This window comes from Barbatula barbatula (genome assembly GCF_947034865.1).
Source record: "Barbatula barbatula genome assembly, chromosome: 22".
Taxonomy (NCBI): Eukaryota; Metazoa; Chordata; class Actinopteri; order Cypriniformes; family Nemacheilidae; genus Barbatula; species Barbatula barbatula.
Genome location: NC_136785.1, coordinates 13369795 through 13385954, shown reverse-complemented (window position 1 = coordinate 13385954; position 16160 = coordinate 13369795). Strand labels below are relative to the sequence as shown.

At 40.9% G+C, this 16160-nt stretch overlaps 2 protein-coding genes across 2 annotated transcripts; one reads left to right on the top strand and one right to left on the bottom strand.

Annotated features, from left to right (window-relative positions):
* Positions 1-1558: 1558 nt before the first annotated feature.
* kif20a (kinesin family member 20A) lies at positions 1559-10887 on the top strand. The gene is made up of 19 exons (XM_079486092.1): positions 1559-1769; positions 1963-2146; positions 2513-2626; positions 2745-2864; positions 3275-3413; positions 5317-5492; positions 5568-5655; positions 5729-5941; positions 6019-6130; positions 6307-6381; positions 6481-6624; positions 6892-7060; positions 7133-7282; positions 7375-7514; positions 7595-7697; positions 7837-8086; positions 8174-8265; positions 9225-9362; positions 9750-10887. Exons 2-19 carry the CDS (start codon positions 1973-1975, stop codon positions 10098-10100), a joined length of 2748 nt encoding a protein of 915 aa, XP_079342218.1. The 5' UTR covers positions 1559-1769; positions 1963-1972; the 3' UTR covers positions 10101-10887.
* On the bottom strand, positions 10666-15069 carry cdc23 (CDC23 (cell division cycle 23, yeast, homolog)). Its single transcript, XM_079486095.1, has 16 exons — positions 14910-15069; positions 14485-14557; positions 14271-14408; positions 14138-14180; positions 13952-14057; positions 13594-13726; positions 13342-13519; positions 13160-13257; positions 12976-13057; positions 12752-12905; positions 12554-12673; positions 12395-12470; positions 12236-12297; positions 11760-11838; positions 11184-11303; positions 10666-11057 (listed from the first exon to the last, which is right to left on the bottom strand). The coding sequence occupies exons 1-16, from the start codon at positions 15017-15019 to the stop codon at positions 10890-10892; spliced, it is 1740 nt and encodes a 579-aa protein (XP_079342221.1). The 5' UTR covers positions 15020-15069; the 3' UTR covers positions 10666-10889.
* Between the last annotated feature and the right edge of the window lie 1091 nt (positions 15070-16160).

The window sequence follows — 16160 nt, the reverse complement described above, 5'->3', positions numbered from 1 at the left end:
ACGACTGCCCATGATGGGTTAGCAGAGGATGGTTTCGATCCATCGACCTCTGGGCCCAGCATGCTTCCTCTGCGCCACTCTGCTGAACCACACCCCAGATGGGACTGGAATCCACAATCCCTGGCTTAGGAGGCCAGTGCCTTATCCATTAGGCCACCGGGGCGCCGTTGGTGTCGCCATATGACTACAGTGGGGCACGCTTGTCAGCAGAACGAATTATAGTCAGTCAATGTCATCTATTTTCAAAACAACAGTCAACCTAAAGATCTTACGTAGACTATTTTATATGATAATCCAAATATCAGTTATTGTCTGCAGCTTTACAGTGCAGTCAGGCAATACATTTTCATTATGTCTTCCTACCAACCCAATTAATGCTCCAACCAATGAGCCACAGGAAGTTGCGTTTATTAGACCTCAAGGGATAAAAATAAATCAAATCGCACACTAAGTTCGGCCATTGATGTTATTTAATAGTGAAATGAGTGTGCGAACCCGCAATATCATCCCCAAATGTATCACCCCGGTACACTAACTGGAAGTATGGTCATTTATATCAAAGGTTCTCAGACTTTGGGTCGGAGGGTCACGCAAAGCCACATGCTGTTGCGGTGCATTAAAAAAGTTTATTCCAGCAACTAACAATTTCTTGTATAGTTCAAACGTGTATTGTGCTTGGACACATTTACAGCATGAAGCATGTAGCCGCGTTTATTAAAACATTAAAATATAATCAACATTATTAATCACACTTACAATATCAAGGGGAATAATATAAAAAAGTATGCCATCATTGTGCAGCACAATAAGGTATTTTGATATTGAAATGAAATTCATTCATCAACTAGTAAACTAAAAGGTAAAGGGAGTGAATGTGTGTTGTTTACCTATTTTAAAAGGCTACCTTTGATTATAACTGTGTTTGGGAACCCCCTATTGTTATTATCATAATATATGTTGCTATAGTGTCATTATTTACTCAATAAAAGCGCAGAACGCGGAACATATCATCAACAGCTATAGCAAGCAAAAAGGAGCTGAATTTAGGGGCTGCTCTGTTGAGTTTATCTTGACAAAGTTAGTCCAACAAGATCCAAAAGCTGCTTTGCTGCCACAGGTGAACTTTCAAAAAGTAGCATTGCGGCATAAATTGTAGCCAGTTGACAAATCTAGTTGATGAAACACTCAGCAGATCCGGGGACCAAGAATGACACAGTTCACTCAAAGTCAAAGTTTATTAAGGATGGGTCCATTATATATATATATATATATATATATATATATATATATATATATATATATATGCATAAATGAGAGTACGCACAGATCCAAACACGAGCCCTTTTGTGAACCACTTGTTAAAAAGCTTCATATCGGATCCTAAACGGCGGATGACAGACCTCCATGCCGCCCAAACTACGGCGCCTAGCTGCTAAATACTGAAAACACGTGCTTAAAACGTCAACGGAACCATGACTGGAACGCCTCTTGGGGAGTGGCGACGTTGCAACGTTGACCAATCAGAAGCCAACATTATCTCCCGCGACACTCATTGGTCAAGCCTTGGAGCTCTGATTGGCGGAGAGCGCGGAGCGCTGTTTTTGAATCGGCTATTGTCTCAGTGGTGGCCGTTAGTGCGGATGTGCAGGTGAACAGATCAGATGCGCTCAGTGAAACACTTTAAACACTTTAGATTTAGTTTAGCTGTCACGTATTCGTAACGCCGCATTTCGGATTGTATTATTTTCCAGAGGACGGCATTAAGAAAGGTAAGATTATACGTTTATTTTATATAACACGATATGCTATGCTATGCTAGCTGCTAATAGCAATCCGGCCAGCTACGTAAACGTTTTCCTTTAAAGGGAATAGTTCGTGTTATTCGCACATTGTATCTTAAGTAACGGAATCTACATTACGCATGCTCGTTTTATGCAGACTCGATTGTGTTTTTGTGTCCAGATCGGTTGTAATGGCACTGACATTGGCGTCTCCTTGCGGAATACTGTCCGATGAGGATGAGTGCGGGGCTGTCTTTGAATCCACGGCTGCTGATATCGGAGGACTCGTGAGATCTAAGCGGTTTGTGTCCCACCTGCCAGAGATTTCAGTCATAACCCCTGCGGCAGACTCTCAAACTAAAGCGGTATGATGGCATGTTATGACTTCTCTTTTTCACACAGTTTAAGTATCTTTAGGTGACAACATCAAAAGCAAGTGGTATCTGTTGAATGAAAACATATGTGTTGATGTAACATTTATAGGTTTGATAGTAATGTGTTAGATGCTCAGACACTTGCCCCGGAGATGTGACATTGGTGTTTATTCAGTCACTCCTAATGTCCTTGACTCTTTTACAATTCTTCTTTTCATTACAAACGGCTGTGAGTTATGTTTTTCCTCCGGTAAAGCAAACTGCTTGTTTATGAATGGATCCACTGTAATGCATTCGATCTTCCAGCGCTTATGTTCGTTGTTCTTACATCGTCTCCTCTGTCACCCGCCGGAACAGCTCAAGGGGGACGTAAGCAGAAGTGGCAGCGCTGATGATGGATCAGAGAAGCTGAAGGTCTTCCTGAGGATCCGTCCTCTTACCGAGGCCGAGAAGGAGCCGGGAGGGGAGCAGGTAAAGTCATGAGGAATTTGACACGCCTCTGTGAGTGCAGCAGGCTGGGTGCGGTGTTTTGGGCTATTCTGACCTCATGTTTGCACAGGAATGATTGTGATGGAAATGTTGTGTTTAGGGCTGTGTAAATGTGCAGTCTGAGGACAGCCTGCTGCTCAGAGCGCCCAAAGACTCCAACAACATGAAGAACGCAGAGCGAGGGGTCGCACAAAGCCTGCACAAGTTTACGTTCACTAAGGTAATCCGTGTCCTTCGTAGAAAGAACTGAAAACAATTCTAATCGAATTGGCTTGATTCATTTTAATATGCAAAATTGTTGAAGACACGATAATACGAAGTACTTTGTTGTAGAAACGCCATTTTATGATGTATAAAAATGGATAAAACAATATTTAGATTCGAATACCTTACACACGTTTTCATTGTCAATTTGAAACATTTTACACAGATTTAAAGCTAATGTGATGCATTTTATATAATGTATAACTTTCCACATTGTATAACTTAAAAAGAAACCGTAAAGATATGCGCACAACCACTGATATTTAATGAAAAAACTGTCACACATTTATAGTTCCAGTAAAAATGATGAGACGATGAGTATGGTGTCAAATATTCATGTTATTGAACTGAAGGATTGTCTTCCAGATTTTTGGAGCACAAACTTCTCAGCAGGAAGTATATGATCACACCATACGAGAGATGGTGCGAGATGTTCTGCGCGGAGAGAATCGCCTCCTCTATACCTATGGTGTGACCAACTCTGGCAAAACCTATACCATACAAGGTAAAAGGACAACGATGCACAATCTTTCATTTAGTTTAAAGTAGAGCCCGACCGATATATCGGCCGGCCGATATTATCGGCCGATATGAGCTAATGGCATTTAAATCGGCATCGGCGTTTATAACGGCCGATAAAACATGAGAAAAAGTGTCTCATGCTTCACTCATGTTATGAGTGTTGCATAGTTTGCCCACCAGAGGGCGGTCTGCAACTCCCCAGTTGACAACAGCGGCGTCGTTCGAACGGGACGGCCGAGACCTTTCCAACGAGCCCGGCCACGCATCGCTGCGACCTTCCCTCGCGGAGATACGGACCGAAACGTCGGCCGTTTTCAATCCGGAAATGGCGCCTCTTTCCCGGATCGGCCGGCCCGGCGAGCCGCTAGCTTGAAACTCGGCTTCTTCCGCCGGGTGCTGGCGGTCTCCGAGTCCGCCCAGGTCAGCCCGCTGCTCGGGCAGGTCCCCCGGGTGAATCGCGGGACTAGCTGGGACTCTCTTAAGGTAGAGCTGGCGAAAACAACTTTGTCGTTCGTCATGTGAAATGATTGTAGATTTAGTTCATACACTGCATATAAAAACGGTGTGGTAGTTCTAGCTAACGGTCCTATCATTATCACTTCTAAATATTCTGTAACATCACTTACAGCCGCTAATGCATTGCTATATTAGATTAGCCACAAAGCTAACTAAAACCATGTTTATCAGTGGAAGAACGCGAACGTTAATAAGAGGTCAAACTATAACGTTAGCGTTTAACTTATTCTAAATATATCTGCAGTGTTTCCCACATAATGACCGCGTATCTGTGGCAGGGGGCGCGTGTAGTAAATGACTAGAAGTTATGTACAGCGTGCCTCGAAAAAACAACTGTTACGTTATTCTAACGCTAATCAAGTTAAAGTTTGCCTGTTCATTCATTCCTGCCAATATATAATAATTAATTCCTGCTCATGCACAGACAGTTGTGTAAGGTTACAACGTTAGGGGAACGTTATCTAAAGGTTACAACGTTTTGAGAACATTCTACATTGTTTTAATTATATTTTGGTATTATTTATTTATTTTATATTTATTTATTGTATATGTAGCTATACATTTAACTTATTTTAATTTTATTGTGGTTTTGTGGAATATTGAATTTGTTTGGTATAGCTCTTTTACTTTAACTTTAACTTATAATTTATTTACAGTTCACACTGTTAAAACCAGCTTCAACTGGAAGTAAATAAAAGTGTTAAATGTTTAAAACCAGACTGTTTTGTGATCATTGAAAAATATATACTTTAAATGTGCAATTGTTTAGTCATTGAGACTGTAATCTAAGGCTTTTTTTAACATCCCTTCTGGAAAATGGTTTATACAGCCCACATACCTAGAACAGGCAGATATTTTGCTATTGAATGTTGTGTAAGTGCAGTTTATAGGAAATGGGTCTAATATCCAGTTTATTTTCAAAATCAAAATATCGGCTTATAAATCGGCTCTTTTCAAGTTAATATCGGCATCGGCCCCCAAAAATCCATATCGGTCGGGCTCTAGTTTAAAGTGATAGTTCACCCAAAAATGAAAATTCTGTCGTCATTTACTCACCCTCTTGTCATTTCAAACCTGTATGACTTTCTTATGCAGAACACAAAAGAAGATTTTGTACACCGGCCCCTATTCACTTACATTGGTTTTTTGTCCATATAATAGAAGGGAATGGGTGCCAGTGCGGTTTGGTTACCAACTTTTTTTTTTCAAAATATCTGCTTTTGTATTCTGCAGAAGAAAGTCATGAAGGTTTAAAATGACAAGATGGTGAATAAACAATGATAGAATTTTCATTTATAGGTGAACGGTCACTTTAAACAATGTTGCGTGTCAATTGGATAACATGTCCTGTTATTGCTTCGATTGAACAGGGAGCGGTGGAGAGGCAGGTCTGTTGCCACGGGCGTTGGTGTCTGTATTTATTAAGCTATCCGGCCGACTGTACTCGGCCGTGGACCTCAAGCCTGTACTGAGCCAGGAGGTCCGTAAACTGGATGCCAGTGAGGTCCGTGCTGAGGAAACACGGCGTGACGCTCTGCTGAAAGAGGTGAAAAAAGACATAAGAAATATACTGTCCTATAGAGACGCCTGGGCTGTATCTGACTGTCAGTGCTTTGTTTAGGATGAGTCCAGGCTGCGTGCAGGTCTGTCTTGGGACAGCGGCATCGGTGGACTCTCAACTACTAGTCATATTGCAACACAGCTCGAAGGTGAGCATCTATCTGCCACCCCACACAATAAATCATATAACCTCTCTTTACAACTGTAATCTTTGTGCTCCAGATTCAGATGGTCTTTGTCTGGAGGTGAACGGTTTGTCCCTCAGCGGTGGGGAGGATCTCGAGGAGGGGGCGCAGTTCTCAGTTTGGGTCTCGTTTTATGAGATCTACAACGAATTTCTGTACGATCTTTTGGATGCCCCGCCTTCTCTTCAGTCCCGCAAGAGAGCCACTCTACGCCTCAGCGATGACAAATATGGAAATCCTTATGTGAAAGGTAGGAATCTCGCACAGATGTTTTCAAACAGCTTTCATGACGATCTGAAAAAAAAATCAATACATTTCTTTTTTTAGATCTGACATGGATTCACGTACAAAGTGCAGAAGAGGCTTGGAAAGTGCTTAAGGTTGGACGTCGTAACCAAAGCTTTGCCAGCACTCATCTAAACCACAACTCCAGCCGCAGGTACCCGCTGAACAACATCAGTATACCACATGGGTTTTTAGAATGAAGATTGGAGATGTCAATTTAAAGCTACTTGCTCAATATCCCAGTCTGTACATTCTTGAAGATGGCCGTACAACAGCATGAATAAAAACACGTTTGTTGTGAAAGACTAATTTTCGATTTTCATTATTTAGTCATTGCATCTTTACCATCCGTGTTCTACAAGTGCAGCCCCAAGCTGATCTGAGACCGATGACCCGAATCAGCGAGTAAAACTCAGTTCTTTTAGCTCTTTCTTTTATAATCTAGCCATTTAAGGACAGAACTCTGTAGTAATCTAAAGTGTTTGGCACCGTCTTAATCGGCAGGCTCTCGGTGTGTGATCTGGCTGGTTCGGAGCGCTGTAAGGATCAGCAGAACGGAGAGAGAATGAAAGAGGCGAATAATATCAACACCTCCCTGCTCACACTGGGCCGCTGCATCACCGCTCTGAGACACAATCAGACCAATAAGTGAGTGACAATACTCTTATGCAGAACACAAAAGAAGATATTTTAAGGAACGTTGGAAACAAAACCACACTAGCCCCCAATGACTTTTGTGTTGGACAGAAGATGGTGAATAAATGACGAATTTTCTTTTTTGGGTAAATTATCCCTCTAAATGGTTATTTTACCCCAAAATGAAAATTCCACGTCTGTATATTCATAACATCTGTATGAAACGCAAAAAAAAAATTTTGTGGCATTGACATCAAATCGATTCTCATCTGTGCACAGGTCACGGCCTCCCCTGGTCGTTCCATTCAGAGACAGCAAGTTAACCAGAGTCCTCCAGAGCTTCTTCTGTGGTCACGGACGCTCTTGCATGGTGGTCAACATCAACCCTTGTGCCTCCACCTATGACGAGACCCTCCAAGCGCTCAAGTTCTCTGCCATCGCCACACAGGTAAAAAGATGCTGTTCTTTTCACTTTTCTGTGCATCAGCGTTTAAATACTCACCAAGCAAATGTCCTTCAGCTGGTGCACGGCCCGTGCAGCAAGACACGTGTGGCGTACATCTTGTCGCTGCTCCGTGATCAGCAAGCTCCTCTAAACGACTCCACACTGCTAGAAGAGGAAGAGGAGGTGAGCGATGAGGAAGGAGACATCACCATGTTTGACCCGGAGGTAAATCCACACCGTTAGATTCATTCTAGTCTCTGGGATTTCATTCTCAGAGGTGTTCGGTTGTTTCAAATGGATGTATTTGTCTTGGGCAGGCCCTCCTAAAGGCCATCGACGTTTTGAAGCGCGAGGTGATACGTCAGCGGCAGGAGAAAGATGAACTGGAGGCCAAGGTTCGAGAGGAGGTGTGTGCTGAAATGATGGAGGTCATCAGCCGCATGCAAGATGACTTCAGGTAACCAACGAACAACGCAGTGTCAGTATGAAGATGTGTTTGTATCGTTGGTAGTTTAAAATTTCTCCCTTGTTCTACAGTGAGACGCTGGAGAACGAGAGGGATCTGATGGAGAAGAGGTGCGAGAACAAGATCAACAACCTGAAGAGCAGCTTGAAAAAATATTACAGCCAAGAATTAGAGGTGCGTCCTGCGAGAGAGAGGCAGTTTTAACACACTGAACTCAAGAGAATGATAGTACCTTCGGTGGTCTCTGGTCACTTTAAAATGCAGGTTAATGGGAACATGAAAAGATCTCGATGCTTGGTTTGATTTCTTGAAGGAACGAGACGAGGAGATCAGAGAACTTACCTCCGCTCTCAAAGAGAGGGAAGAGGGCGGTATAGCCCCAACTCCCATGTTCCCGCCTGTGAAGGACGCTAACGCTCCCCGCCGCTCACGCCGCGTGGCTTCAACACACAGACAGAACACAGAACACGAGTGCACAGAGCTCATGCAGTGTAAAGCCGAGCTGGACCAGTGTAAAGCCGAGCTGGACCTCAAGCAAACTGAACTGCGGCTGAAAACACTTGGTAACTTCTGCATGTGACATCTGTTTTCCGACCAAAGAAAAAGTATTCTATGGAAAATAACATATATACATTTTGGTCTGTTTGTAGAACTGAAGCGCTTCCAAGAGAATCCTCCTTTCTCTGGCACAACAAATACAGAGACTATTACAGCTGAGAGGAAACTAGAGGAGGGTCAGAGGGTGAGGAATATGCAGTCTTTGTTTCTTATTAAGTGTTGAGCCTTGCCTCTATATATATATATATAACACTGCAAAAGTAAAGTTCATATTCACTTTTAAGCAATACATCAGTCATATTTCTACATGTATTTAGGAAAAGTTCAAAAAAAATGTTTCATGAGATGACCTTGATTTTATCACAGTTTTTATGTGTCTTGTCATGCTGTCAGTCTTTCACATTGCTGTTGGATGACTTTATCACTCCTGAGGTTTGATTTTGTTGAAATTCAACAGACGCTGGACTGGAATGACCACAATACATATATTGTATACAGTACTGAATGAATTTCTAATATATACATATATACAGTGCTGGGTGTAACTAGTTACTGGGTATTTAATTACTTTCCCCTTGGAAAAGTAAAGTAAGGGATTACTCTTGGTCTTTGTTTTAAGTACTAAACTAAATACTGTGAATTTAGATGTCTATTACACTATTGCGCGCACACATATTACATAGTCTAACTTTACAATCCGTGCTTTAATGTATAATTCTCACATTTGTTATACTTTGGTCAGTTAATATTACTACAAAGTAAAAACTCCAGTGTTAAAAAAATGTCGAATTAACACTCGCAGTGTATATTTAATCCACACTCTCAAAGTGCACACTGTGATACACAGTTAATTTGACCTTTTTTTAACACTGGTGATTTTGCTGTGCACTTAATGTAGTTTTATATTATTTATTTGAGTGAATGAAAAGAGCCGGTTCATGTCTAACCTTGAATCACTTAACTTATCAGGATTTAGAAAGTAATGAATTACTAGTTACATAACCAGAGAAATTTACCCAACACTGTGTGTGTGTGTGTGTATATTTCAATAGTAGTCCAGCATAGCATTTTATCAATCCAGTGTACGATTCTAGTCAGGAATTCAAGATGTTAAAATACTGTGGTTGTGTGTTTTGCATTCAGAACCTGAAGCAGTTGAGGATGGAGTTACAGATGTTGGGTGTTAAACTGCAGTCCGGAGAGAGAGCGTGCTGCCGCAACACAGACGGCGAGAAGCTGCGCCACGCGCTCTCATCTGCAGACAGCAAACTCGCCAAACAGGTATCATGTTAACACCACACACAGCCATTTTAATTTAGTTTGAGGTTAAACTATAAATGCTTCATAGTCTCTACTGCACCAACACCTTTTCTTTCTTTCTGTACTCTCTCTTTAACCCTGTTATCCTGGATTAGATTGTGGAAGTTCATACCAAGAAAGAAATGCACACTATAACATGGAAATGATTCAGAGCTTACTGATTCGCATGATTCAGAAATGCCGTTTCTCGTTCTTCTTTCTCCTCTCGGTGATGTTCTCATATAATCTAATCTGTGAATGAATTAAAACACCCACGCTGCTCGTATAACTCCACTTTCCAGCCTCACTTTACCCTCTGGCCTCTCTAACCCTGTCCGCTCCCCTTTCCTTCTCGTCTCTGTCGGCCAGGACCAAATGTTGGTGGAGCTGCACACCAGCCTGCAGCTGGTTAAAGCAGACCTGCGCAAGAAAGAAGAGACACTGGTGCAGCTGCAGGGCACAATGCCGCCCCAGCGCCCCATGACACCCGGGTCCTGCAAGAAGAGAGGATGTGGAGCAGCAGCGGCATCTTACGCCGAGAACCAACCTCCAGAGAAACGCCCCTTCTTCCGCTCCCTGTTCCCCTCACGCACGCCTTCCAAGACCCCCGCGAGGCAGAATTGTCAGCGGGCAGAGGTCACCACGCCTTACACACGCATACTGCGCTCGCGACAGCCCTCACCTCCGTCCACTCCCCTCCAGCGCAGGGTTAAATATTAATTTGGTCAGAGGATCAAGTTTTGTTTTTTAAGCTTTATAATATAATCAGGTGGCTTTGCTCACTCATTAGTGGGATTTATTTTGATAAGAATGAATCTGCTGGTCTTGTAAGGGCCTGGTTTTAATATTTCTTATGGCTTTTATCATTTGCATTCGAAAGCAGAATGTTACGGTAGGACACTACTGTAGTCTGGATGTGATTTGAATGTTAAAATGTATATGCAGACTGGTTTTGTATAGCTCATTTGAGTTCTCACATCTATTATACGTACTATGCAAACCAGAATCAACTGTACATACAAAATTGAGGAAAAAGCAGTTTCATGCGTATCTCTAATATGTATACACAATATATATACACAATGTTATTAAGTGTAATTCTGGAAGATCTTGCCAGGCGCCAAATAAACATGCACGGTTTTCTGATACATAGGTTGAAGCACTACATTATTGCTTTGGCTGCTCTTTTGCACATTTGCATGAGGTTTGTTGCATGGTTGACCTTGTTTATGTCTGATAGTTTGTCACTTTTCAATGTCTCTCTCTCGATAGTATTATCAAACCCGTACTACTTGTGTGATATCTGCAATAAAACATAAGTTCAATGCTTTGTCTAATTCTTTATTTGGTATAATGAACACGGTGTCTGTTTATACAAAGTTATTTACATGTATCCCTTGAAGATCTTTTTCATATCTGAATGTCCAAATTGATTGATGATTAAAAAACTTCAACTTAAATTGTACAGTATTGGCAAAGGCATCAAACTGGAAAAATGATAAACGTGGGCTACGGTGTAACGGATGATAAATCTAATGGAGAAACTCTCCTCACTGGAGTTGTGTTGTTGGACAGGGGGTTGAAGACGCAGGGTAAAGTTATGTCTGTAGAAGAATGCTCTCCCTGTTCTCGCACGGCGGAGATCTGTCGCAACAAAGCCTTGCCTTCCTCACGAGCCTGAGAAAAGGCAACAAATTTGACAACTGAAATAACATTGACATGATCTCTGCATGTTCTTATCAACTGGAAGCCAGTTAAAATCAGTGTTGACTACATTATTTTGAGAGATCAAAAGAAACATACGTCATTGTAGTCACAGCAGCGCTGAGCGCAAAGAGACGCTTCATCATAGAGTTTGTTCTTGAAGTAGTATTGACCGAGATATCTCAGAGCGGTGCTCACTTCAGCGTGCACCAACTGCTCCTGCGACACAGGATTCATTCAGGATTAGTATTCATCACAATAGGTACATTTACTTTTAGTTTAATATTGAAATGAACAATGACAATTCACATTCTTTAACAAATATATGCTCTAATCGTGCATGTTAAATAAAACAGTACTTAAATATATTAAGTAAAAATACTTAACAGCTCTTTACTTTATCCCACTTACAAGGAACACAGAAAGCTTCTACGTTTAATATTTATAACTTACCTGTTGACATAGTAAAAAAGAAATAAATACGATATGGGTTCATGTTCCCAAACACCACACATGGGTTTAACAGTGTTTCTTTTCTTCTTATATAACCGAGACCAGTAATATAATTCCTTTTTATGGTACAAAACACCATTTTAATTGTCTATAAAGTTTTTAGTATTCCAAGATAAAATGTGTGTTTGTGTGTTATGCAGAATCTACTTCAAGACGACTTACACCACATGAGAAAATATCCTGAATGTATATTATGTAGCACTGTGCAGCATCATCAGATTCATTCAGTTGCTCATGAAGCCTAAAAACAAGCAAACAAGAGATCAACACTAAATTAAAACTATTATCAATATTCACACGAACACATTTTCAACGTTGACATAAGGAAACAAATACAAATCGAATAAATAGACGAAAAAAATATTTATATGATTGCAGCCCCTTTTTACAGCTAATTTTGTTTGTTATACTGAATCTTAAATGTGAAATAACCTGTTCCGTTTCAATATACCAAAGTGTATATACAAAAGTTTAATATACAGGTTTGTGGCTCTTCATTTCATTCTGTAATTCACCGGTGTAATGTGATATTTACTGATCTTCTTTTGAAAACTATAGAATCTGTATTAAATCTATATTTGTTGACTTGAATCGAAATTAAAATCGATACCCAGCCCTAGAAACGAACATTAACTCACTTTGCCAGCTTTAAAAGAGCCATTCTTTCCACATCTCCAACAGAATACGCTCTCCAGTAACACTGCGCCCACAAAAACAAAATGGTGGAGAAAATCCAAGCTTCCATTAAAAAGTGTTTATATTACAATCTATATATACAGTACTGAATCACGAGTTACCTTCTTAGCCTCGACCTGTTGAGATAGCTTTTCGTAACATTCACCAAGAGCTACAAGCATTCGGGAGTCATTCGGCCTGAGCGTAAAAAACATTTTATGAATATAAAATACTTTTATATGAAAACACAGACGGACCAGTTCACACAATGCTGTCCTCACCTGAGTTGATGGGCTTTCCTGTAGTAATAAAGTGAGTAGAAAGGCATTTTTAGGATCTCGTAGGTCTGTCCTAGTCCATACCAGGCACGGTAGTCCCTTTTGTTTACTTCAATCGCGTGTCTAAAGACACACAGAGGTCATGCATTGATAAGGCCAGTTAAGTGACACATTAAGTGTACATGTTGAACATAAATGTACCTGTAGGCCTGAATGGCAGCGGATGTGTTTTTCATCTCCATATACTCGTGACCCATGAGAGTCCAGGCGCCCAGACAGCGTGGATTAAGCTTCAGCGCTCGCTGAAAATACAGAGCAGCTTTCTCATGTTGAGAGCGCAGGCTGTAGTAGTTTCCTGTGGAAGCAAATACACTTAGAAGTTTTTACGTCAAGTTTTAATGTGTGCATCAGGGTTAAATACTGACCTATAACACAGCACGTCTCTACTCTATATTTATCTATCTCCACCAGATTATGTGCCAAGTAGCTGAGCTCGGGCTTCATACACTGAAGATAAAAACACAACAGATGTTTTATAAAATGGCAGTTACCGGTCATCCACAACATTCCATGCATGTACGCGTACACAAACTCATTCGGCGATCTCACCCTAACATAGAGCAGGTTGGAGAAAGTGTCCATGTTCTCGATGCGGAATGGATCTCTTTCCCGCAGTTCATTAAACAGATTCAACGCTTGATCAATATCTGAGGTGGATATACCAAAAGATATTGTGAGCATAAAATCATCACAAAATCATCTCAAGCTTGACATGACAGTCTCTCTGTCACCTCGTATGTTGTGGTAAGCCACGGCCATCTGCGAAATGATGTAGGTGCTCTTGGCAAACCCAGCTTCCATTAGACTCTGATATTTCTGAAGTGCCTCTTTGATCATCTGAAGTTCTGTGTACATGTGTGCCATGAAGAAATCCCTCACCCAACAGTCCGGCAGAGACAACGACTTGAGCTGAGAAAGACAGAGGAGGAGATGATGAAAATCGGTCTCCAATAGCGTGCATGATGGGCTTGATAAAGACCTACCATTTCAATGTTGGTGATGAGGTTGCACAGCTCCAGCCATGAGCCCCAGTGCAGAGGGAGAGCGTGTGTTGCGGCTACGAAGATCTCCACCGCCTCCTTAAGCAAATCTAGTTTCCGTAGGACTACCCCATAGCTGGTGAGAAATAAAAAGTGCACATTAACTAAAAGTCTTTTACGAACACTACCAGAATGCCAAGTGGATCTGTAACATTTATTTGAATTATTATTCTAAATGTTTATGGTTTCAATGGTCTCATAAATTGTAAAGACTGTTCCCAAGTGCATTCGATATTTTATTTCTTACTATTTCAGAGTCATAAAGTACCATTTAAGAATCACTTCTCTAAATGATACATACAGATAAAGTGCAAATCCATCCAGCTCGCCTGCACCGTGTTTTTTGCTCAACTCCACTCGCAGCTCTCGCAAGGCTTCGTTTCGGACCTGACCCTTTTCCAAAGGACCTGCAACCAGACACACGCTCGTTTCAGGAGCGTCAGACGTGGTGTCGGAAACGCCGTGTAAAAAGAGAGTCAAAGCTTACCAAGACTATCGACCGTTTCGTCATCTTTCTTCTTTTCACCCGACTAAGAGGACAAACAACAGGATTTACATTTGTCCGTTTCCACCTACCTTCGTATTAAACAATAAAGCAACAAAGACGTTCTCCCTCTCACCAGATATCGTGAATACATATACAGAAAATATGCCTTTTGACTCCGGCAGCCACAGAGGAAATATGCAGCTCGGTCGTATTCCTTCAGGTCAAAATATGACTTGGCCAAACAAAGAGCATCCAAATCCTGGGCATCCTCCTTGGAGACAGAATCAAGTGCGGTCAGATAAACTGTGCCACACAAATGAATTAAACATGAAGGGCTTCAGACTGACCTCGGTTAGTTCAGGTTGTGGGGGGATCTCATGCAGAGGAAGAGTCTCCAGAGAAAACGCCAGTTCGGATGCCCTGTGTCACAAAATGTCAAAACTCTTCTTAACACACTAAAGAGAAATACATTTGAAATGAAAGGTGTAACACCTGCATTCAACATTGGATGTGGAATATGAGCAGTAACTTTCTATGCTAGTTTGTGCTTACACCACTAAAATTGTCATTTAATAGGAGCGTTTAAATGCCAAAGCTGTTCATAATCCCTACAACTAAGTTGGGCTCTGAGAGAACGCTATATTTTTTCTGTTTTCTTCATTTTGTTACCGTTAGCTGTCATGCTAGCAGACTGTCACCCAAGGAAACGCCGCCCCTAAAGAGTGTTCTCGTAACCCTGGGGTAAAATACCAAAATAATACATATATGTTACCATTTCACGCTGTGGACGAGCCCTCTCTCCTTGCATTGTGCTATAATGGAAATAAGTTGTTTCTTTATTTGAACCAAGTCGCCAACCTCACTGCTGTGGGTAGCCGCCATTTTTCATATATACGTAACACCCGAGCGCAACGCTGATTGGCCGGATGACTGGCTCACAATTTACGATTTCAGTCTCTGTAATTTCTATGCAAGTTTCAATAAAAGTTTATTGTTTATATAAATATATGTAAATTGTATGTATTATTTGAAAACGGGGGGGGGGGGGTATTATTAATTATATATTTTAGAGGCGTTATACATGATTGTTTAGTTAAGTTGGGGGTTAGAACGCAAATACTTTTTGCAACATTTAATATTAGTTATTAAAATTAGTTTTGTCTTCTTGTTTATCTCTCTGGTCTCGATTATGTAAAGGAAAAGTTCACCTTCAAAATGACAAATTCTGTCATCACCCTGCTGGCTATAAACCTAAATATATGGGATCCTCTTTGCATGTAATGGTAAAATACGATTGAATAAATGGAATAAACAAAATAGATGGAAAGCACAAAACAAATTCATTTTTCCCCTATAAGATCCCCTATAAAAAGAGGTTTTCAACAAGGCAGTTACTCCTGACTCTCATCCGCTTGAGATGAACATGTTTGGGGTTGTCCAGGTACAGTTATACTTGTGAGATTGAAATGATGTGATTTTAAAGAGTTGAAAAGATAGGTTATTTGTGATTGCGTGTTTTGTTTGCAGGTGTGTAGCTGATGATGTATTTAAGAGATAAAGTGGCCATAGTGACAGGAGGAGCTCGGGGTTTGGGCAGAAGCTTTGTTGAAATACTCCTGAAAAATGGTGCACAGGTGAATTACTAAAGATGTTTTTTTAGCAATAAAATGAGTTTATAAAGAGTCCTGGTAGGATTCTTTAATGTTTCTACTTGATCCAGCCATCCATCTTTCCATCTATCCACATTTTGTGTATTTTATCAATACAGGGTGAAGTGATCAGGGGCACCTATCTGGCTCTAGAAGAAATGAGGACACAAAAGGATGACACAACTAATAAAGTCATTGTCAACATTTCATCTCTTGCAGTTTTCTTCGAAATCTCAAATTATTTGGAATTATGTGGAAAAATAACATGAGAAAAAATAAACGAATACACCAGTGGTAACACACAGAATGAAAAATCAAGTACGTACATTTTGTTAAGTTTTGCATTTTGCCAGGTCTAGGGCCAATGATAACGC